The following is a 22,976-nucleotide window of genomic DNA, read 5'->3' as shown; positions in this document are numbered from 1 at the left end:
AAGTGAAGCATTGTTTTTGTTTCTTTAATGACTTGGTGAGACTAACACAGCCAGTTTTAAAATCTTACCTGTACACTTTAAAAAATAGGTTAGTGTGACTGGTGTCTTCTGAGACTGCATCACAAAATGTCAGATCTGTTAAGCAGTCTGCTTTATTGTCACCTCTCATCAAAGCCTTAGCCTTCATGCAAGGATCACAAGAAGAAAGAACAGATGCTTCTTGTACAGGTCCACATGAATGCCCTTGCATGAGCTATTTGGCCATCTAATTAAATGTGTGCTACTTGTGAGCTTTCTCATATAAGTAAATTGCATTTAGAAGACTGGAGAAGCAAATATCTCAGTTTTGAGTTACTTTGAGTTACGTGTCAGCTTTGATCGGCTTTGCATATAATCTAATAAATGATCAACAAAGATTTTGTAGAAAATAATTCAGTGTTCCTATTACTGCCCTGTAATATTTGGCATTTGAGCTGATTTTTTTGTTTATATGTGTCCTTTAATGAAGCCAAGTTGAGACAACCATTTGGTCAAGAGTGGATACCACGGCCAGGCCAAAGCCATCGATAGGTCTACCCAAACCACCTCTGGTTGGCTGCCATCCCTGGCCAGAACCTAAAGTGTAGCTTGGATACGATGCTGCTTAGTTGATCAGAAAAGGGCAAGAACATCTTCCTGGTATTTTTGCCAGGGGCTTCATCTTGCCCAAGGGGGCTGGGATGGATACCCTGGCCCTCTTTTGTGTCAGAAGAGGACTCCAAGATTGAAGTACTCACAGTGCTAGGCTGCCCATCAGTTTGTACTAGGCTCAGCGGTAAGGTTCCCAGTTAAAATCAGAGGCCTGACATTATGTTAATGAAATTCAGAATGAAGTGTTGTCTGGAAAGTAAAAGGTGATCATACTTCATCTGCAAACTGTTGACCCTTTCTCCCATTCCAAGTCATCGCTGATTTGTCTCAACTTCCTTTGGATCAGTCTCTGCACATTCACCTAATTTCCCTGGTATAATGAGATTTCTGATTGTTTTGTCTTTTCAGACTAAGGTAAAAGATGCAGAAGGAAAACACAGAACTATGCAAGACAAGCTAGAGAAGATAACGGAAGAAGCTCAGGCATTAGAACCATCATGTGCTGCTTTGAAAGCAGATGTTCTATCTAAAAGAAGAGCAAAGAATGATGCAGAGGTTTGTAGATGTAAAGTTCAGACTTAGAAGTTCTGTAAGAATTTGCCACACACTAATGGTCTAGGCATACTTTAGTATTTTGTGCAGATCTGCACTGAAATCAGACACACAGATTCTTTTATCAGCAGAGTTGAGTGTCTTGAATTGTAAAAGGCATGAAAGCAGAGTAATGGGTCAAATGAATATAATTTCAAAAAAGGCAGAAGAAATAACAGATCGAAGTTGCTCTTCAGCTATAATATTTTTGTCGATCTCTGCTGTAAGTTTGTTCCACTCAGTTGTTCACCAGAGTTTTGCTTTCCTTGTTTAAGGCAGCATATAATCGGTCTCAAAATGAATTGAAACGCTTGGTGAAAGACCATGAACAGCTTTGCAAAAAAATTGAGGAACTGAAGACCAGGTAATGTTTCATTTTCTAAATATGTATCAAAAAGAGAAGTGAGTAAACGGGCATTTTGTTACCCAAAACCACTATATATATATTTATCTGTAAGAAACATGTGATGACAAACAAGAAGTTGAAACATCTCTCCTCTATGTTTAAACAAGACTGATCAAGTTGAAAACAGAGAAGTTGAAATTTATTATAAGCAAACTTTTTTATCTCTTGAGTATATATCAGCTTATTAAACTTAATTATATTAAATTTATTTAACTACTTATTAAACTCCGCTAAAACTGTGCTCTGGTTATCTCACACTTCAACTACTCCAGTCTTCTATCTGGCTGTCTTCTCTTCTATTTTAGAAACTTCATTGCAAAATCATTAATGTCCATCTTCAGATAATTATTTTTTTCAGAAGCCTTATTGCCACTTCTGCATCATGCAGAAACTCCTCCTTAAATGCTTTTTGCATGCTTGCTTCATTAAAGAAAAAAGAAAACCCTTATGAGGGCCCCCTCACTTAACTTTTTTATGAATTAAAAAGTTGGAGATGCTAGCTTTTCTTTTTAGAAGTGCCACAATCACTTGCCCATTTTGGTTTTCCTTTTCTGTATTTAAAATACCCTTTTTGATATTGAGTAACTAGTACTTTAGCATTATTCCACATGCAGCAACACTCTGTGTATAATGGTACTATGATTTGTCAATTAGACAAATCTCCCAGAGAAGCCCTTTATTATTATTATTCATATTATTATTATTTTACAACTGCTACTGGACTAGCCACCAGAACCACAAGTTCTCAGTTGCTCAGATCCATCAGCATAGATGTGAAGCTAGGGTCGTCCCCACCCCACATCAGCATAGATGTGAAGCTAGGGTCGTCCCCACCCCACCCCATGAACAGCACCTTACTTTTATTTACACAGTCTCATTTGCTATTTTGTTGTCCATTCAGTCACTTTGGAAATACCCTTTTGGAGCCCTTTGCTGCTTGGGTTGTAAAGATCTTTAAAAATTGGTTACTCCACTGGAATCTAGATAAATGTATAAGCATCTTAAATAGCACTGATCTCTAATAAAGATGAGTGTGGGGGCTGGCTGCTTACTTCCCTCCTTTGTGATAATTTTCTGTCTCCCCCTCCTTTCTGCTACTTGTTTGTTCATCGCTTGCTGATCCATAAGAGGATGTGTCATTTTGTATGACAGCTAAGTGTACTCTGAAACCTTTGGTGGTAGACTTTATCAAATATAAATCTGCCCACTTTATCCTCCTTGTCCTGTTTCCTCTCTCTGTTTTCCCCATTTTCTATTTAGAGTGTATATTCCTTGCAGGCAGAAAGATGTCTCTAAGATGCAAAGAGTGATGTATAAATAATAATTATATAATTAATCTACAGTGCTTTGCTAAAAGCAGGTAGAAAAGCACATGCTGCTGCCTTTTGTTCAGAGAATGGTAAATAACATAAGTCTCTGTGGGATTTTAAAAATCTATAAATGCAGCCTTAAAATCTGTATTCGTGTTTATTTTAAAATGCAAGTGTGAAACTGTGGCTAGCCAGTTTTGATTAAACTCAAATATTGCATGCATAAAAGCTGCCCCAAAGGAAAGGTGTATGTCACAAAAAGTATTCCTCCAGAGCAGCTCTTTAATATAATACTGTTTGGTTTGCATGATGTTACAGTGCTGAACAAATTTCGGGGCCTGAAACGTTGGAAAAACAAGCAAGAATTGAACGAGCAGCTAAGGAAGAGCAGTTAAGGACACTTCTTGATCAAGAAGAATCAAATGATAACCAAATAAAGCAGTTTCAAGAGGCTATAAAAACATACAAGGAAGAGGCTGCGAGGCTTAAGTAAGTTTATGAGATGTAACTGTCGTTATTACTTGATTTGTGTTTTGTGCTATAAGTTGGGCTTCTGAGCATTTATTTTTCTTGCTCTGTGGACCACAGCTAGCACCTCAGGCATATTTGTCTGAGGAGAAGCATGTATGTTCAACTCTTTCTTGGTTAGTTTTGGGAAGGGACAAGGGATCGTTTCAGTTTCAGTTCCCTGTTGTTTTTCTTCAAGGGGTAGAGGTGATTGCCTTTTTGGTAAAGACATCTGACATCCCACTTTGCAAACAAACACATCTTTTTTTTAAAAAAAAAGAAAAACAATAAAAGCAGTTATTTTATAAGCTTCCTCTGGAGAAGGGCACCCAAGGTACCAGTTTGGAGAATGCGTTATTAAATACAAATGGCTTGCAGTTTTGCAAACAGCTTCCTGATGATTATTTGGAATCTTCTTTCTTGTAAATTGAAGCCATTGGTTTGGGACCTACTGTCAAGAGCAGGAGAAAACAAGCTTGCTCCATCTTCCATGTGACAGCCCTTTTAGATATTTGAAGATGGCTGTTTCCTCTCAGTTGCTTCCTTTTCAGGCTAAACATACAGAAATGAAGCTCCCTTATTTTGGTCATTGGATGTGGCATGTTGTTTACTTAATCTTGTTACAGTGAAACCTTGGTTCTCGAACTTAATCCGTTCTGGGAGTCCATTTGACTCCCAAAACTGTTCAAAAACTAAGGTGCGGCTTCCGATTGGCTGCAGGAGCTTCCTGCACTCAAACGGGAAGCTGCGTTGAACATTCAGCTTCCAAAAAACATTCGCAAACCGGAACACTTACTTCCGGGTTTGCAGCTTTCAGAAGCCGATTTGTTTGACAACAAATCAAAGCCATTCGGGAAGGTATGACTGTATATTAATAGTATTCAAATGTGCTTGTTTGTATGTTACTCTACTTTTGTTTTGCTATGTTACTATGAAATTGTTTAGTAGTGTTTGTTTGAAATGCAACCCTGTTACAAGTCACTTTGAGCTTGTTTTTGTGTGTGGAAAAGTGGCATACAAATAAAGTGAATCAATGATTGACTTGGAAGCCCTGCTAAAGCAATTGTACCTTATAAGCAATCAGGTGGTGTGCAAAAGGCTACCTGTTTCTATAAAATGGACTAGGCCTTAATAATAATGCATGATATTTCAGTAGCTTCTTTGTTGTTTTAGAAAGGAAGAATTGGAACTGAAGCAAATATTGGATTCTCAGCAACGACAGCTAAAAGTGTTAAAGGAGAGTAAAACAGATCAACTGAAAAGATTTGGACACTATATGCCAAAGCTCTGTAAAGCAATTGAAGAGGCTCACCAGCAGGGGCAGTTTAAATACAAACCATTAGGACCCGTAGGTAATTTATAATTCTCCTTGTAAATAATTTTTAAACATTGAAAAGTAGACTATGGATACTGCATCGCAATTTTAATGGTTCTCAGATTTGATCCTGAAATAGTAATAGTAAACTTTGTGATTTCTTGATGTACGTCCATGGCTGTGTTCTTCACCAGGAAGAATAAGGAAGTAATTTTCTTTAGGTCTTGAGGAAAATGGTGACAGTGGGAGACTCTTAAATTCCTATTCCCCAACTATTTCACAGTCTTAGCTGTGCTTTTATAACCCTCTTCAGATATTTGCACGGATCGCCTGCATACCCCTGCCCCCATCCCCAGTTTTACACATTGCAGTTAATCTGCAAGTTAATGTACAAGCAGTCCATAGTTGGTCTATAAGTAGTTTACTGACCACCAAGTAGCGTGCATATATTGAGGATTTGCATTTTAAAAACAGACTACCATGACTTTGTTGTGGTTTTTTTTTTTGCGTGCTTCAGTATTGGGAATACTTACTCTTGTTTTGTTTTGGGCCACTGTGTGAAAAAAAGATTTTGTACTAGGTAGGCCTTTGGTCTTATTTAACAGGGCCGCACTTGCGTTCTTAGGAGTGGCTGGCCACCTTTGCTTCATTGTAAAGTGGTTTCAGCCTTGCCAGGAGGTTATAGCTTGTGGATTTGCATTCATTTTAGTGGAATAATCTTCTGGGAAGTTGCTTTTAGAATAAAAGTTCAAACCTTTTTTGATATTTGTTGCGTTCTATAGAAAGGCAAGAATAAAGTCACTGAATAAAAAAATGGAAAAAGCAAGGATAAGAAAAAAAAATTTGGAAAGTGTATTGAAGTTTTGAGGTATTTTTAAAAAAAATTTCAAAAATTAAACTGTGCCATTCATAGGCCAAGATAAGCATTGTCTCTACTGTTGGTTTCAAAGGATTTAAATCTCCTGCATGGTAGAAACATAGTCACAGGCCCAAACTAAATTTGACATTAATGGCTTGCAAGTATGTAAACCGCACATTCATTACATTTTAAACAGCCATTGCATATGCACATTCAATCTCTCCCCCCCTCCCTCCCTGATTCCCCCTCCCCACATAAGCTGCTATTAGTTTTGGATGTGGAGCTCCAAAACTCCTGCAGTGGCTACTAAAACCCCCCATTCATGAGCATTTAAATTGCTTTGATGTCTAGTTTGGTGAACTTCTGAAAATGGAGTTACCTCCAAGCTACCTTTTATATTACTATGGCATTTTCACACAAGAGGGGGTGAGAACTTCAGGCTGCGTCATTCAGATGGTTTAATGTTGACATTACATACAATGCTGAGTCTTTCTTCTTGCATTCAGGTGCTTTTATTCATCTGAAAGATCCTGATTTTGCGCTGGCTATTGAGGCATGTTTAAAAGGCTTGATCTGGGGATTTTGCTGTGATAATCATAAAGATGAACGAACTTTACAGATGTTAATGTCCAGATTCTGTGAACCTGCTTCTCGTCCTCAAATCGTTGTTAGTTCTTTCCAAAATAAGCTTTATGATGTAAGCCAAAGGTGAGTGTATCTGACACTTGGTCTGTGTAAACTGGAATTTTGAATTTTCATTAAGGGCTGCATTACTGTTGAGGGTCATTGATAGAACTATTGACTTAATGGTAACTTAGATATTTGTTATTGTCACCCTTAGTTCTAACAAATATTATGTGACAAGAGACCTTCTTTCAGATAGTATACAAATGGCTTCATTTCCCAGTTCTTTGACAGCAGCCTGTTTGCAGAATATCAAAGTGCAGTATCTAAGGGTGCACACCATAAGTATTTTACTAGTAATTAAACCCAATGAACTCAGTGGAAGTTATTTTGGAATAAACACACATAAGATTGGGCTGTAAGATTAGTTATTGGTTATGTAAAATTATTCATAATGTTAATGAACTTGGCTGCTTATGCTGGTTTGCAGTGGAATCAGGTACTTCACTCTGAATTGCTACATATCTGAACACTGCTACAGCTTTGAGCTGATTAATTAGAATTCATCTTGCTGTTTGCAGTGGTGCGCTTCTGTTCATGGAAGGACATTTGAGCCAAGTGACGTTTCTGCTAATGAAAGGCAGAGAAGCCATTTTTGTTGGTTCCTCCCCCCACCCTTTTCCACCCTGTGGCATGGGAGGTGGTGTGAGGGGCTGCACAAAACAGGAGGAATCAGCAAAGGTTTCCAGAGTTCTGCACTGTTTTAAAAGACCCCTTTGCAAATGGAACGACTTCATCCATGGGGGACACACACACACATACACACATCATTTTAGATAGATTTTCCAAATATGGTCAATATATTTCTGCTTCTGAAAATGTAACTGAAATGCTCTATATGCCATCTTTTGTAAGACTGCAAGTGAAGTGACTGCATTGTAAGAACATAAAATAAAATACAAATGCTACTGTCCTTTTTTTGTAATAGTGCTGTTGTTCATCCTGAATTCCCGTCAGTCTTGGCCGCGTTAGACATCGATAATGCAGTAATAGCCAATTGCTTAATTGACATGCGGCGTGTAGAAACAGTCCTGTTAATCAAAGTAAGATTTCATTCTCATACCTCTAGTGCATAGAAAGCCTTACTTGATGTTTCTATAACAGTTCAGATAATTCTGTATTACCTTGGACCAAAGATTTTCAACCTTTTTGAGTCCACAGCTCCCTTGACCAACTACATTCTTTTTGTGGCACCCTTGTGGGGCTCAGGAGCCCAGTTATGTCACCCCTTGCCTGCAGAGCCGGCAGTCTCTCACGCTTTCTCAAACACCCTCCCTTGTGGAGTGTTCCCTCAACTGTCTCCTTGGGAGTCCTCTGGGCAGCCGCTGCCACTGCTGCCGCCCCTGATCTCTGAGCTGCCCCCCTGGCCCAAAGGGAGGTGACTCCTCACACTGCCCCACAGGGACCTAGGACTTTCTGTCCAATCCCAACAGCAAGGGCTGGACTCCCTGGCTTGCTTGCTTACTCTGAGGCCACCTCAGCTCCGGCAACCAGCACCCCCTGACCAGCCCCAGAGGCACCATTCACCTGCAGAGTTTGTAGCTAGGGCTGCTGCAACAAACAGTTGTGGAAGCCACTGGGAGGCAGAGACATGAGAGGACATCAGAGGAGGGAGGGAAGGAAAGAGGGATAGAGGCCAGTGTTGCCTGCAGCACCCCTGATGATCGTTCAAGGCACCCAAGGGTGCCACGGCACACTGGTTGAAAACCACTCACTTAGACCATTCACTGCATGCTATTTCTATATCACATGTAACAAAGAAATAATTTTAAATGCCAGGTGTTTCTCAAATTGACTTGCTGGTTATGTTAAAGAGAGTGGAATTTAACAAGATGTGAGATTATTGCAGTGCATGGGAAAAGCTCGTTGGTTTCTGTCTACAGTTTCAAGAGAGATTGGCAGCTGATTTTATTTAAGGCAGGTAGACTGTAGTAGCCCCACTGTTCTCTCTCTGCAGGGAAGAAATATCCATGATTCTGAGAGAGGGAAAATTCTGCTGGGAAATATGTCACATCCCCTAAAGATGCATGCAGACAAGACAGCACTCCAGTGTGTGTTATAGTTGCCCACTGGATATTTTAAAGGACAGTTGCTCTGTGACTGACAGGAAGTAGCTTAATGGTCACATTAATTAATTAGTATATTTAAAAGTTGAGACATCAAGTTCCTTTTTACTCAGCTCTGAATACTCCAGTCTCAGAGGAGAAAGTTTTTGTTACCCATGTTTTCCCCCCTAGAATAATGAGGATGCTCGTAGAATTATGCGTCAAAACAATCTTCCAAAAAATTGTAGAGAAGCTTTCACTCGTGATGGTGATCAGGTGTTCTCAAGACGGTATTATTCTTGTGACTATGAAAGGGCCCGCATCCTCAGCAAAGATGTGGAGGCAGACATAAGGTGAGCATCAGTTACTTACCAGCTTTCAATTCTTGTGCTCTGTTGTTTTAGAAATTCTGTGTACATTTGTTAACAATACTTTGTTTCTTTAAGTCACTTGGAGAAAGAAGTTGGAAACAAAAAAACCCATCTGTCAGCAATTCAACAACGTATACGTTCTACTGAGAATTCTATAAGAGAAAACGAACATTTCCTTAAAACTCATCGTTGGGACCAAGAACAATTAAAAGTAAGAGATACGTAGGAAGAAGCTCCCATATTGGATAATTATTCTTAATTGTTGTTAGTGTTTGATGTTGACATGCAGGAGCTTTTTAGAATATGAGTAATCCTTGTTTTTCCTAATTTCATGGCATTCATTGTTTCAAAAGTGTGCTGCTGTTGCGAAATACCTAGCATTGCGTGGCACACCAGTATAGGGAAAACAAATGCTTTTGTAAATTTTAATTGGCAATGGGCTTTTAAACAGTATTTAGGGCTGTGTCTTCAGGGTTCAAAAGAACCCTTGGGTTCAGCAAACATCCGCTGGGTGCTCTACAAAATTTTACAAGTGCTCACCTTCGGCATGAGTTATCTATGCCTCTTAAATATTTTGTAGCTGTTAAATTGCTTTTCTGCTCGTGTTTGCGAAGTCGTTTGCTTGGGGGTAGCGAGTGAAATCAGATTGGATTTCAGCTAGTTAAAGTAGAAGCGGTGGGCCCTTCCAACTGCTGGAACTGCTGTGCAGTGCAGAGCCGGTATAATGCTTTCTAGAGGTTACCTGCACATTTTGCTTCATAACTTTTTCTTGGAGGGATTAGAGACTTAACATTTTTTTAAAACAATGAAAGTTCAGAATGGGGGGGGGCTTCTGCCAGGGGGTACCATTGATGGGCTTTGTGGGTCCTGGGATGGCAAGCTCTGGAGTTAAGGGTATATTGGGTGGCAGCTTAAATGTCTGTATTAAATCCAGTGTGATTTCCCCCCCATACCGTTTATTTTTATTGTCATTGCAGATAAAAGTGAATAAAATAAAGCTAAAAATTATGGAGCTCGAGAACGTGGAGGAACAGCAGTCAGTCATCATCTCTACATTAGTAAGAATTGCTCACTTTCTACCTTTCTAAGTACTTATTTCTATATCATAGAGGTGTTTGTGCTAGTGGCAGAGAGCATTTTTTGTTGTACTGATCAATAAGAATTCTAAGGATTCAATTTATTTCTTTTTTTTTTAAGATGAGCAAGAAATGGGTTAATTTAAAGTGTTTATAATTCAACCAAAGAGGGGTGCTGGGTAGCTTAAAGACTAACAGCTTTGTTGTAGCACAAGCTTGTGCCACAATAAACCTACTAGTGTTTAAAACTCTAGTAGTATAATCCTATGCATAGTTAAAAGCTCCCATTTCCGAGCCAGTGCAGACACACGGGCAGGAGAAGAGTGAGCTTTTTCTTTTGAGGAACTCCTCACTTAATGAACAGGAGTCTCAGTTAAAAGTTTCTTAACAGGGACTCATCTCCCTCTTCCATTTGGGGCATGGTGTCATCGGTATGTTAACGCTGCCCATCTCTGCTTCTCTATAACATCTAAATCAATTATGATCTTGGACCAGCATGGCTGGATGCAGAGGTGGGCTGCATGAGGGCCAATAAACTGATGCTAAATCCTGGTAAGGCAGAGTCCCTGTAGGTAAGTGATTCTTAGATCTGGGAAACTGGTGAACAGCCTCTCCTGCATAGGATTGTGCTCCCCATGAAGGTAACAGATACTTGTCAGAAGGTGCTCCTGTATCCATTGTTGTAACTGGAGGCTCAGGTAGCTGTAGTGATTAGGAGTGTCTTTCTCCAACTTCTGCTGGCTTCCTAGCTATCATCATTCCTGGACAGGGGGTATCTTGGTCATAGGGAACTGTGCATTAGTAACCCTTAGACTGGATTACCTCAGAGTGCTCCATTATTATGGTGGTTCAGAAGCAACAACTAAGGCAGAACGCAGTGTCAAGATTTGAGGTTTGGTTGTTAAACTGTAAAGCAATTTAGGACCAACTTACCTGAGAGAGCTCCTTCTCTCATATACAAATGTCTACTTAGCAACATTGCCAGGTGAGGTTCTCACAGCCATCAGAAATGCATCTTACAGCCACCTGGGAGAGAGCTTTTACAGTGATAGCAAATACCATCTGTGAAATAGTCTCCCCTCATGCATCTGGCATGCATCAATAACTCCCCCCCTCCCCCCGGTCACATGCTAAAAACGTTTTAGTTCACACAGGCATTCTATGACCTTTGTTTGTACTACTGCCTAAATAGATACTGTATTGCTCAAATTTCTTGTAATGTATTTTTTTATACTGTTTCGCTGCTTTATAATCTTACTCTCAGGGTTTTGCTTTGAATGTTTTAAAATACAAAATGATTTATAAGTGTCCTTAAATAAATAAATTAAATGGATTGGGGCCCAGTTTAATTATTAGTAATTGAAATTAGCTTAACCGTAACCTGGAAATATTTCTAACAGGAAGAAGAAGCTCAAGATAACAAGAGGAAGATGGAAACTGTGGAGGAGCACATGCATCAGCAGAAAAAGGAAATGGAAGATGCGAAATGTATTCTAAAAGAGGCAGAACAAAAATTGGAAGCGATTAGAAACAAAATCCATCGAGTAGAAGAAGAAGCTGGCCCAGTCCGGGTAAAAAACCACTATTATATTCATTTTTAAAATCCTGTGGAGAATCTGCAGACACTGGGTTACATCAAGTGGTGTTGCTCAGCCCAATAGTAAGGGTTCCTTCAGCAGAATGGGAAAGGAAGCAATTTTCAGCATTTCCTCTTCCCCTCCCCCACTGCTGTGCAACCCCTCTAAATCTCCATTGGGCTGAGATTTGGGGGGCAGCACAGGACTACAGAGGGAGGGGGTGTCAGTGAAAATTGCTTCTTTCCTCATTCCATATCAGGTACACAATTACCATCAGCTGAGTAACACTGTTGGATACGACGTGTGACAGATGCATGGCATCAGACTCAAGGAATTTTAACAAAAAGTGAATAGAAAAACATGGCTACATTTTTCAATTGAGATTAAAGAGATGGCATTTCTAGAAGTTGTGAAGCTGTAAAAATACCCCACAAAATCAAAATATATGAAAAACATTTCTTATCAAATCTAAACATTTTACTGCTTTAACACCATAAAATGCACCACATATAACATTTTCTTTCTGACTCCTGTGTAATTTAAAAGCTTGCTACGCACTAAACTGAGTTTATACCAAACTGGTATCATCTGATTTATTTTGACTTCATGTATGATACTGAAAACAATTGTTCTTAACTGATAATAATAATTATCCTTCAATTATAATTAGCTACAAGTATGATAATATAGTTTTGTTTCTATGTTATCCAGTTTCACTATACTTTGCCATATTAGGTACGCAAGTATGCTGTCTTAAACTGAAGTTGATAAATTAACACTTTGTACGCCACTTTCATCTTACTAAAACTAGTTTACATTTCATGTTGATTTGTTAACAGGATGGACTGCATGAGGTGGATGAAGAACTGGAACGAAGTAAAAGCCACTTGCGGCATTATGAGGAAAAAGAAAAATCCCATTTAGGAACTATAAAAACTCATAAAAATGATCTAGCTACAAAAGAGAAGGAATTAATGGTGTGTATTTAGTTTAATCTGATTTAAACCTTTCCTTTTTTGCTAGTGAAGTAAATGTTGAAGATGTTTGTTACATTCTCTTACGCACCCTTTCATTTACTCACCTCTATATTTCTGTGGAGCTAATTTTAATTAGAATAGGCTAATGAAACATGGCACATGGGATGTGTTTTGCAGAATACATTTCCTGCATGCTCTCTATGCATTTTCCCTTTCAAATGTCAGATTTGTGGGTCCCCGAGCGCTTCAGCATTGGCCTTCGGTCCCCACTGATGCAAGTAGAGATGTGGTCAGTCAGTTGCTAGGCTGTGTCAGATTGATTGATTGCTGTGTCAGAAAGGAAGAGAGAAAGAGAGAATAAGATTCTGGTCTCAGTGGTGACATATAATACCTTATACACCAGGCACACCCAACTCCCAGGAGACTGCGATTTACTCCCAGTATAAAAAATAACTGGCAGTGATCTACCCATTGTCATTAGAGGGGGGGACACCAAAGTTGTTGGGCTTTTTTTAGGGGGGGAGGCCAGGTTTGTTGTTTTCTGAAAGCTAATGTGGCCCTCAAGAAAGGGAAGGTTCCCCATCCTTTGGGGATGATTCTGGGATATTCTCTACAAGGTTACATTGATTGCTGATACACAGCATGCAAGGCATTTTGAACACTGCAAAACATTATGTAAAATGTTGGGTATCATTTCCTATTACACTAGAGAGATCTACACATTTTTTTAAAAAAGAAGTGGAAGAAAAAAGCCCCATTTGCTTGTCATATTAAAATGGAGGGGGATTTTATTAACCCTGCTTCTAAGCAAAATACACAGAGTTTAAATCTCTTTTTGTTGTTTTTGCATTTTAACACTTTAGGAAATGATTGCAAAGGCTTCAGAAATCCATCCCGAGCGAATAGAAGTAAATAGAACATATAAGAGTCTTGATACAGAAATAAACCGCTTAAAAGAAAAGATCAATTCAGAAAGAAAACGTACTGGAGATAGAGAAGAAATAATCAGGTAAATGTAATGATTCCTTTGGCTGTTCTTTTTGAGGTGGGATATGCTTCCTGCTCTTTCCTTGAGACCTAATCCCATTTTAGAGCCATGCAAGCAAACGCCTAACCAATTTTCTGACAGTAATAGCACTTTTTCTGATGACTTTTTTCTTCTTTTTACTGTTGTGAATCTACCAACAATCAATGTTATTGGTGTGCACAGATTCCACCATTATGAGAGGAACTGAGCAGGCTTCTGCCCAATTGAGGCAATTACCCCCTTTATAGCAGGCCCCTTGCATCCCATGCCACATTGCTCAGAAGAGACCCTCACGGCCTCCCCTAGAAAAGTTTGGTGGGACATAGGTGCCTGCCGCATGGGGAAGGAAGAGGTCAGAGATTTTCTTGTGAATTTTGTTAATTTAACTTAGCATCCAAGCCACAGTCTTCAACTAATTTATCCTTATTTTGGACACATTTTATTGACCTGCAGAGAGCTTCAGGAAGCAAAAGAAAAATACCAGACTGCAGAGAGTGAAGTCAAGAATTTGAAGAAATTTATTAAACTGTTGGACGAGGTGATGGATGAGAGATATAAAAGATACCTGAAGTTCAGAAGGTTGGTGTGATGTTATACATTTACTGACATACTGCGGGGGTGGGGGTGGGGAGAAACAGTGTTAATAGATGTTGAAAAGGACCAGAGTAGCAAAACTAGAATCCCAAATTACAGTTTTCCTCTTGGTACTTGAACATCACCTATTGTTCAGGAATGGTTGCAACTGGTGAGCCAGCCAGAGCTGGAAGAAAGCAGTTTATACCTGGGCTTCTAGTGACAATGCTGGATTCAGGAGCATGCTTGGTTATATACATCTTTCTCTCTATATATTACCGTATTTTTCTCTCTATAACACGCAGATTTTTTCTCCTAAAAAGTATGGGGAAATGTCTGTGCGTGTTATTGAGCGAATGTGTGGTTTCCTGCATTCTGCCTCAGGGTCTTACTGCCCACCCTCTTCTGTTTCGTTGCTGTGTTTGCTCAAACGGAACAAAGAGCAGGGAAATCCCCTGCCCTCCAGGCAAGCAGAGGGGAAAGGAAAGGATCGCGTCCTTCCTTCTAATTCCTCTCCGTGCTCCGGTGCTGCTGCTGCTGCTACTGCGTCCAGGGAAGCATTCTAGGGACTCGCAGGCAGCCGGAATACATGCAGGTGGGAGGGGGGGGAGAGAGAGAGAGCTGCCTTGGGTGGGTGGGGGAAAACTTTTGCCTTCCTTTCCTCCCCCCCCGTTAAACCCCTCTCCTGCATTCTTAGCCAGCTGCTTATCTGCACACCCCTTTCGTGCTCCTTGCTCCTCCTGTGTTTTTCCTTCCCTCCCCACTTAAAAAAATCATGCACCCACTGTTGCCTAGGGCTGCAACCGTGCAAAAACGTGGTTACAAAGCATGGATCCACATGGATCCTCAGGATCTTTGCATTGAGTCACCCCAAATTCACCATCAGATCACATAGCATGTCCATGGCTACAGCCTGCACCAAAAAAATCACGCACCCACTGTTGCCTGGGGCTTCAATGGTGCAAAAACGTGGTTACAAAGCATGGATCCACATGGATCCTCAGGATCTTTGCATTGGGTCACCCCAAATTCACCATCAGATCACATGTCTGTGGCCACAGCATGAAGCACAAAAATGATACATCCACTGTTTCATTCAGAATTCCCCCCCCCCTTGTTTTCCTCCTCTAAAAACGATGTGTGTGTTATGGTCAGGTTCGTGTTATAGAGCGAAAAATACGGTATATCTATATTTTTTCATTTCTTCAATCTAAAGGTTCCTTACAGTGCGATGCAAATACTACTTCAACTGTTTGTTAAGTCAGCGATCGTACTCTGGAAAAATTGAGTTTGACCACAAGAATGAAAAGCTTTCAATTACTGTAAGTCATTTTGCATTTCCTTATTAATTGCTGTGTGCTATTTGATAGTTGGTCAAAGGCTTATCTCATCAGCGGCTCATATAAGTTACTTACCAGCCAACATTTTGAAACCACTTTCTTGGTTTAGGGGAGGAGGGTTGACCCTTTAATCCCAGTTTTTACAAAATACTGTTTAAAATAATACAGTTGTTTTTGGATCACAGATCTTAAAAGGGGGAAAACCTAAAAGTGGGGAAGAGTAGGGGAAGTGACTTAATAATTATGTAACCCGAAAGGCAGAAATTTAGAGGAATCACGGACCTATTTGCATTGGAGCCCTTAATTCACAGAATTCTGTGTCCAAAGGTCAAACAGTTTCTATATTTTTGCCCTCATCCATTTACAGCAGGACTCCATATGCCATCTTTTGTCTATTTCCCTACTTTTAAATTTGAGTTTGCTCAATTCACTCAACAGAAAATTTCTCAGCAGTTATCTAAAAATATAGTAATATACAGTGCTATTTTTCTAGAAAAAGAGGTGCTGGAACTCACCATGAGGGCCTCCCTTGTTCTCTTACAATGGCAATGGTGCCCACCTGAGAGGTGCCAGAACTGAGTTCTAGATGGAAAAAAAGCCCTGGTCATGACATGTGACATTCTGCGCATACACTGGATAGCCTCCATATCTAAGCTGGCTTTCTATCTACATATCTGTTACTGTCTGAGTTATTTTACTTGGGAGCTCAGCCTCCTTGCCCCGCGGCCAAACACACTCAGCTGCTGAGGACTTTCCAGAAACATTTCCACAATTGCATAATTTTCTGTGCTGTCCCAGCCCTACAAGCAAGACACTCACACTCTATATCAGGCATAGGCAAACTCTGGCCCGCCAGATGTTTGGGACTACATTTCCCATCATCCCTAGCTAACAGGACCAGTGGTCAAGGATGATGGGAATTGTAGTCCCAAAACATCTGGAGGGCTGAGTTTGCCTATGCCTGCTCTCTATAGTTTAACATGCATATATCTCTGGTTCCACACAAAGCTAATGGAAATTCCTTGTAAAGCTATCTTGGGCACTGTAGCATAGTTCCCCCTCAGAAATATTACAGGGAGGAAAGATGTTTGTTCTTTTCAGGCACAGTTCTCAAATGTATAGATGGTATATACTATTTATATTTTAAGTGTTTTATATTGGTTAGCTTAGTCCGATCAAAATCAACAAGGCTAAAATAAGCTTCTCTGCTGCCACTCTTCTGCCAAGCTTAAACATATTTTAAAGGCAGTGGCTTGTGCGTTATTTTATCTTCATTAACATTTTTCACCTAATGATTTCCATTAGTCTGTCATGCAGACCATTCTTCAGCTGAATCTAGCTTGAATTGATCATGGTGTATTTATAGATAAATACAGTGGTGTCACTTGACAGGGAAAATAGTTGTGACAGTTATAACCTCAAGGTGTCCTCATAATTCCAAGACAGACTGGCTATACTGAATTAATTTTACAGAAGAGAGGCTGAAAATGGCATGTATTTCATTTTCTTAGCACGTTTGTATTTCATTGTTGTTTAATCCTTAGCACGGCATCATTTTTCTGTGGTTGCCCAGTACTACAAGTCTGGATGCAATTTATGAAGCATTGCCAATGAAAACTTGTTTATTTTTGTGGACTTTTAACAGTATTGGCCTATTACTAGCTTCTTTCGTTACTGCAACTACTGCATGTTTGTTTCATGAAGAGTCTTTTCGCTTTAAGCCGCGCTGAAATTAGGTCTGAATACTCTGTTTACGCCAATTCTTTAATTGAACTTCTTGCTTCAGATTGATTTGGTATTGCTGGCTATTAGTAGTTTTTTCACAGTGGGGGAGACTTCCGTGAGATAGGTTGTGATCAGTGATTCACTTGGCTCCCTCGGCCAATAAAGCGAGATGAGCGCCGCAACCCTAGAGTCGTCCACGACTGGACCTAATGGTCAGGGGACCCTTTACCTTTACCGCTTGAGAAAGAGTCCAATACCTCAACAGATGAATTTATTCTTTCCGTAAAACAGGGTTGGAGCTTAAAGCCCTGCTAGATTTGCATAGTGTACTGCTTAGAAAGCTCTCGATAACTCAGTTAACTCGCTCTTCAACCCTTTGCTCATGAGTTTCCAGCTGACACAACTTTCCCCAGTAGTCAGATTTCCCCCAGCCAGCATGCTGACTTCCTTTTTAGAAGAAGCTTCTAGAAGTTCCGAATCCAAAAATGGATGGGAGGAAGTCGCCCATTGCAGAATGCCATCCTTTTCACAAACAGAACCTTCATGGTAAAGTGTATTGTTGTTGTTTTTTTACTTTGCATAAGTATACACTAATGTTAGGGAACTCTTTTTTCTTTAGTTAACTTTCTTTTTCTGTTACACTTTTTTCTCTTTATTTATTTGAAGGTCCAGCCTGGGGAGGGAAACAAGGCTGCTTTAGATGACATGAAATCTTTATCTGGAGGTGAACGTTCCTTTTCAACAGTGTGTTTCATCCTTTCTCTGTGGTCTATTGCTGAATCTCCTTTCAGATGCTTGGATGAATTTGATGTCTTTATGGTACAGTTGGCTGAGTTTACTTATTCAGATACTCATTAGACAGATCTCCATAGCTGTTAATCAGTTATCAGTTTTTATTAGGAACATGGAAGAGAATATATTGCGTTTCTTTTTCTTGTGATTTTAGGTGCATAATATTCCCTTAATAGTTCAGTATATTATATCTAATTCTTTTTGCAACCCCCCCTTAAACTGAGCGTTTTAAGCATAAATTGAAAAATAAAACCATGAAATGTTCACGTTGCTCTCTTTGAGAGATCTATCAGAGGAAAAGACTGTATAGCCCTGATGCAATTTGAAATGGGGAGTAATTCCAAGAAGAAAGCTATTTTAAGGACAGCGGGTTTCTTCATTATTGCATATTAGTCTCACAGAAACACTGGGAATAGATTAAGTTGTGGCAGTGACTTGTCCATGGCGATCTAGTTTGCTTCATGGCTGAGTGGTTCTTTGAACCAAGGTACCCAACACTTTAAATTAATTTATCTGTGAAATGGGTGATATTGGAATTGGTTTCTAAACCATCATGATTTTACTGTCTGGACCCTGGTTTAAGAGACAACATTGTATTATTAAATTTGAATAAAATTTATGTATTAAAATATATTGATACATTGCAATTTTTGTTTTTAGGACATGGTTAACAGGCGAATTGCAATGGATATGATGCTTAAGATGGCAGATTCTCAACGTTACCGGCAGTTTGTTTTGCTCACCCCACAGAATATGAGGTGATCTACTTTTCATATTCAGTATCCATTAAGGTTCTTGAGTTTTTAGAATGTCAGTGGCAGTCATTTTTATATTTACTGTTTGGATTTTTAATAAGTCTTCCGTCCTCCCCATCCCGACCCATTTCTCTGCCTTGCTACTTCAACAAAATCAAATACACATTTCTGGTTCATTTAAATTTGCATCTCAAAGGCTTATTGAATGAGCTGTGTTGTCAACAGGAATACTAAAACTTAAATGAAAAGATAGAAAACAGCTACATTGATACTTTAGAAACTTCTATGATGGAAATAGCTTTAATCAGAAAATAAACGGAAGCCAAAAGACAAGACTATAGAAAAGTGAGGCATAAAATCAGATGCATATATAAATTAAAAAGTGGCGGTGAATTGCAACATTCTCCTTTCCCTGAAGCTTCCATCAGCTGTGTAAGTTTTAAAGAGAAATACCCAGCAGCTTTGAGAGTTCAGAGAATATGGCAGATTGTCTGTTGGTTGAGCTGCTGACACCTGGCTGCAACTTCTCCTGTTTGGAGCTGGTCTGGACTCTTTCCCCTAAACAGGAAACCATACTCTCCTCTTTCTTCCTCTTCTTCCAAAATGTACCTTGCTTAGCAGCAGTAGTAAAGAGGTTCACTGGGTTTCTAGGATGCTCATCAGAAGCTAGCTAGAACTCAAGCCCCAGTTTCTGAATTTCTTCTCCCAAACAAGGCCATTGCATCAGAGGCTGCAGGAATTAATAAGGATCCTTTTCTCCCCACCATTAAGTCTGGGAGGGAGCCAAAAACTATTATGCAGCCTGATTGCGAGATCACAGGAAATCACCTAATTGTGATATCTAAGGCTTCTGCAGTAAACCAGTGTAGGTGCTAAACTCTCCAGAAAGAGAAACATTGGTATTCGTTTCTCCTTAATGGTGGATGGTGGAGTGGGGTGGACCAATTAAGATCCACTGGATAAATTCGTCTGAAACAAATACCATCAAGGGCTCTAACCAGAGCAAATTTCTGCTGCTTCAGTGGATAAGACATCATATTGCAATCAGCATATGCTCAGCTGAGCTGCCTCTGTCTGCTCTCCCACTGTTAAGAACTCTCCATTCCATGGGGCTGGCAATCCCTTTTTGGGTTACAAAATCAGCTGGCTCTTCTGGATGGCCACCTCCCTAGAGACTGCGCTCTACTCATGGAGTTAAAGACTGGCAGTGATCTACCCCCTTTTTGGGGGTTCAGGTCTAAATTTTTTAGGAAGGAGAAAAGACCCTTTTTTGGGTGCAGGGCAAAAATGTTGAGTTTTTTTAGGAGTGCCAAGCTTGTTGAGCTGCTTTGGGGGGAGCCAGTGATCTACCAGTAGGTCACGATCTACTTGTTTGGCCTGCCTGTTAGAATTTGTTGCATTTTCAAATGCTGCCCATATAGAGGAACAGCAAATTACCAAGCGCTCCCTCTATCTAAAGTATCTCTCACAGATGTTTGTCTTCATTAAATGGCATATTCAAAACTAAGAATTTCCATGATACAAGTGAAAGAATCATGCTTGAGTGCGCTGCTATTAACTCGCCCTTATGTTTTGTATTTAGCACCTTGCCCACGAGTCGTCTCATTCGAATCCTTCGAATGCAAGACCCTGAGAGGGGACAGAACAAACTGACTTTCCGTCATAGAGGTGATGAAGATGAGGATGAAGAATGAGTGCCTTAATCATGTACATTGCTCTTTATCAGCTTGCTTTATGTTACATTTGTAGGAATTTAAGATCTCAGTTCAACATGTGCTCATGCCCTGCTGATATCAATGAGACTCGCACCTTTAATTATGTCCGTAAGATGCATTTGTGAACTTGTGCCTTTTGTTCTTACTGCAGCTTGCAGCGCTCAGCATCAAAGCTAGAGTTATTCTTGAGAGCATCAAAAAGCATTTTGGCGATGGAAATGCTGCAATATACATGCCATCTTTTGTACATGTGGCTCCTCCGCATTGCAGTCACTTTTTGTTAGAATAGAAATAGATTACTTGGGGAACGACAGCCATGGTACTATTATTTTTGCTCTTTTTTACAAAATAAAGGTGTAAACGCCTTGTATATTTTTCCTGGCACTAAGGAGTGTTCCCTGTTGCTATTAGACAGCACCGTCTGTGTTGTGGAGATCCCACAATACTGATTTTAAACACAGTTTGGACCAGCAGGACATGATAAGCATAAGGTGGTCAGGGGTGGCTGCCTCTGTAATTTTGTGTTGCACTGTGAAACACGCCCCTCCCCCCAAATAGCAGATAATTTGTGATTGATGCCCCCAGCACTCTCAAAATTCAAAATGTCCCGAGAGGTTGGCTTGGCAACTTCTGAATTAGACAGCTTCTTGAACACAGAAGAACTGAATGTTTTGTCCAATTTCTAGTTCAGTTGCCTTAACCATCAAATTTTGCAGCATAGATTCCTTAAGAAATGCTATTCTTGGGGGCTTCATAAAACAATACATTTTATGAATATTTCACCCATGTCTAAAATTTTCATTACTGGAAAAAAGATAGCGTCTTGATGCTATCAAATTCTTTTTTTGTTTTAAGGAAAGCTGATCTTAATTTCTCACTTCTATCCTTGATGAAATTTATAATCTGATGTACTCTTCCCTACCCCCACAAAAGTTTAGCACTACTGATAAAAACAGGATTTTTAGCTTAAAAACCAGTTTTGAGGAGGATTGTATATCTTAAAAGTCTCAAATTGACAACATGATATGTTTAACAGATTCTGGGAGAAGAAATGGGGGCAAGCAGGTCACCAGATCTCGATGGGTTGTCAGCCGAGTATTATAAAATTTAGCTGTGTTTAAGACTGATTGATAGAAGAATTCCTAAATCATGAAAGCTCATCTGTCCTCTGAGTGATGTTATGGCATTTAATTTAGTCACAAATAATCTGGAAGCAAGTGAGCAGCAGTGTGGCCCAGTTTGCAGAAAGCAACCCATTATTCAGGATGCTAAGAATCCAAGCAGATTGCCAGAAGCTCCAAGCTGACCTAAAGCACAAATTTTATGCTGGGGATTAAGAAAGGAATGGGACAAAACTGCCAGTATAATGCTTTTGTATAAATCCATGGTGTAGCATATCTGGAATAAAGTGCAGCTCTGACCACATGGGTATTGGCTGTCACAGCTAAATGAAAGCTTTTTGTAAACCGCTTTGTAAAAAAAAGCAAAACTCAGTCGAGTGGTATATAAATTTTATGAAATAAATAACTAAACAAATCAGGACTGGCGATGGGAGTTGTATTCCAACAGCATATGGAGGGCTGCTGTTTTTGTTGGGTAGTGTGATGGTGGCAATGTTTCTGCTGGGTGATGTGAGAGGATGGTGATGGCTGAACATGTTGCTAAAGGCTGTGATGACACTTCAAAAATAGGTTGTGGTGAAGCGCTGAGACTCTAGCTGCATGGGAACTTGAATGTGTTAGGGGTTTTGTACAATCTGTCAACTTAAAATCCAGTCTCTCTCCTAAGCCCTTTGATGTTTTTGTGGCTCAGGGATAACTGTTACTTCATATGAACCAGCTGTTTAATCAAAAACTTTCCTCCCTGGTGCTCCACTTTTGAGTTTTCCAGAAAACTTGCTTTATTGACACATGCTCCTGCTAATTTCCACAATAAAGCAGCAAAAGTCCCCCTTTGCTGCTTTGGGCAGAATCTTCCTCAACCTGATTTCTGTTCCTCTCTGCCAGGATAAGGCTCCAAATGCATGAAGGTTGGCAGTATTTTCACCAAGACAGTATGGGCAAGTGGCATTTGTTGTAATAGCAAACGTCTGAGTCTATTGAAGGTTGTGTTCGTTCGCTGATTATTCTGACTTTTTTTCTTCATGGCGTGAATTTATTCCCATGGCATTTTAAGGATTTAAATTATCTACTGCCGCAGGCCACATCTTTAAATTATCTGCTGCTGGCAGCCATTGTGAACCCTGCTTGAAACTCTGGAAGCGTGGTCTATTTTAATTCAGAAGGATTTGTTCCATTGGTAGCAATTTGAAGGCATTTGTTGATAATATTAAGTGCATGGCATAGTTCCTGCACGCTGCTTTTATTTAGGGCAATTTTGACAGGTACACTCTCTGGAAAGAATTGCAGACAAGTGATAAAATGTTTTACTTCATAATAATTGTACTTTGTTCAATCACTTACTGGAATGGATTTGGGGTGGGCACGAGGATCCCTTCTCTAAAATTGCCCGGTTGTAACTCACAGATGCCTTTTTACAGCTTTAAATCTGCAGCCGGGAGAGAAGGTAATTGCAGCTTCTTCTGCCCACCCACCTGACATCTCACCTGACAGTAACTGGTAAATTTTATTTTCCAATTTTCAGTTTAACAATAATCACATGTAAATCAGTACATACTCAATTCGACTCCCCTTCTGTGGTT

At 39.8% G+C, this 22,976-nt stretch overlaps 1 protein-coding gene across 4 annotated transcripts in view; it reads left to right on the top strand.

Moving 5' to 3' along the window:
• Positions 1 to 21,811, top strand: part of SMC6 (structural maintenance of chromosomes 6) — a 33,873-nt gene extending 12,062 nt beyond the window's left edge. For 3 of the 4 annotated variants that reach the window (XM_083607150.1, XM_083607149.1, XM_083607151.1), the window contains exons 11-27: positions 1,039 to 1,185; positions 1,497 to 1,585; positions 3,256 to 3,426; positions 4,618 to 4,796; positions 6,125 to 6,326; positions 7,231 to 7,345; positions 8,540 to 8,700; positions 8,794 to 8,929; positions 9,696 to 9,776; positions 11,195 to 11,365; positions 12,211 to 12,348; positions 13,212 to 13,357; positions 13,829 to 13,954; positions 15,165 to 15,270; positions 17,680 to 17,832; positions 18,466 to 18,563; positions 20,143 to 21,811. In XM_083607150.1, the coding sequence (XP_083463276.1) occupies positions 1,039 to 1,185; positions 1,497 to 1,585; positions 3,256 to 3,426; positions 4,618 to 4,796; positions 6,125 to 6,326; positions 7,231 to 7,345; positions 8,540 to 8,700; positions 8,794 to 8,929; positions 9,696 to 9,776; positions 11,195 to 11,365; positions 12,211 to 12,348; positions 13,212 to 13,357; positions 13,829 to 13,954; positions 15,165 to 15,270; positions 17,680 to 17,832; positions 18,466 to 18,563; positions 20,143 to 20,254 (2,331 nt within the window). In that variant the 3' untranslated portion in view covers positions 20,255 to 21,811. The remainder of the gene's footprint in view (positions 1 to 1,038; positions 1,186 to 1,496; positions 1,586 to 3,255; positions 3,427 to 4,617; positions 4,797 to 6,124; positions 6,327 to 7,230; positions 7,346 to 8,539; positions 8,701 to 8,793; positions 8,930 to 9,695; positions 9,777 to 11,194; positions 11,366 to 12,210; positions 12,349 to 13,211; positions 13,358 to 13,828; positions 13,955 to 15,164; positions 15,271 to 17,679; positions 17,833 to 18,465; positions 18,564 to 20,142) is intronic. The other variant, XR_014546466.1, reaches the window with a different exon arrangement.
• Positions 21,812 to 22,976: the final 1,165 nt, after the last annotated feature.

Source organism: Podarcis filfolensis (genome assembly GCF_964270895.1).
Source record: "Podarcis filfolensis genome assembly, chromosome: 3".
In the NCBI taxonomy this organism is placed as follows: Eukaryota; Metazoa; Chordata; class Lepidosauria; order Squamata; family Lacertidae; genus Podarcis; species Podarcis filfolensis.
This window is presented reverse-complemented; position numbering and strand designations above follow the sequence as displayed.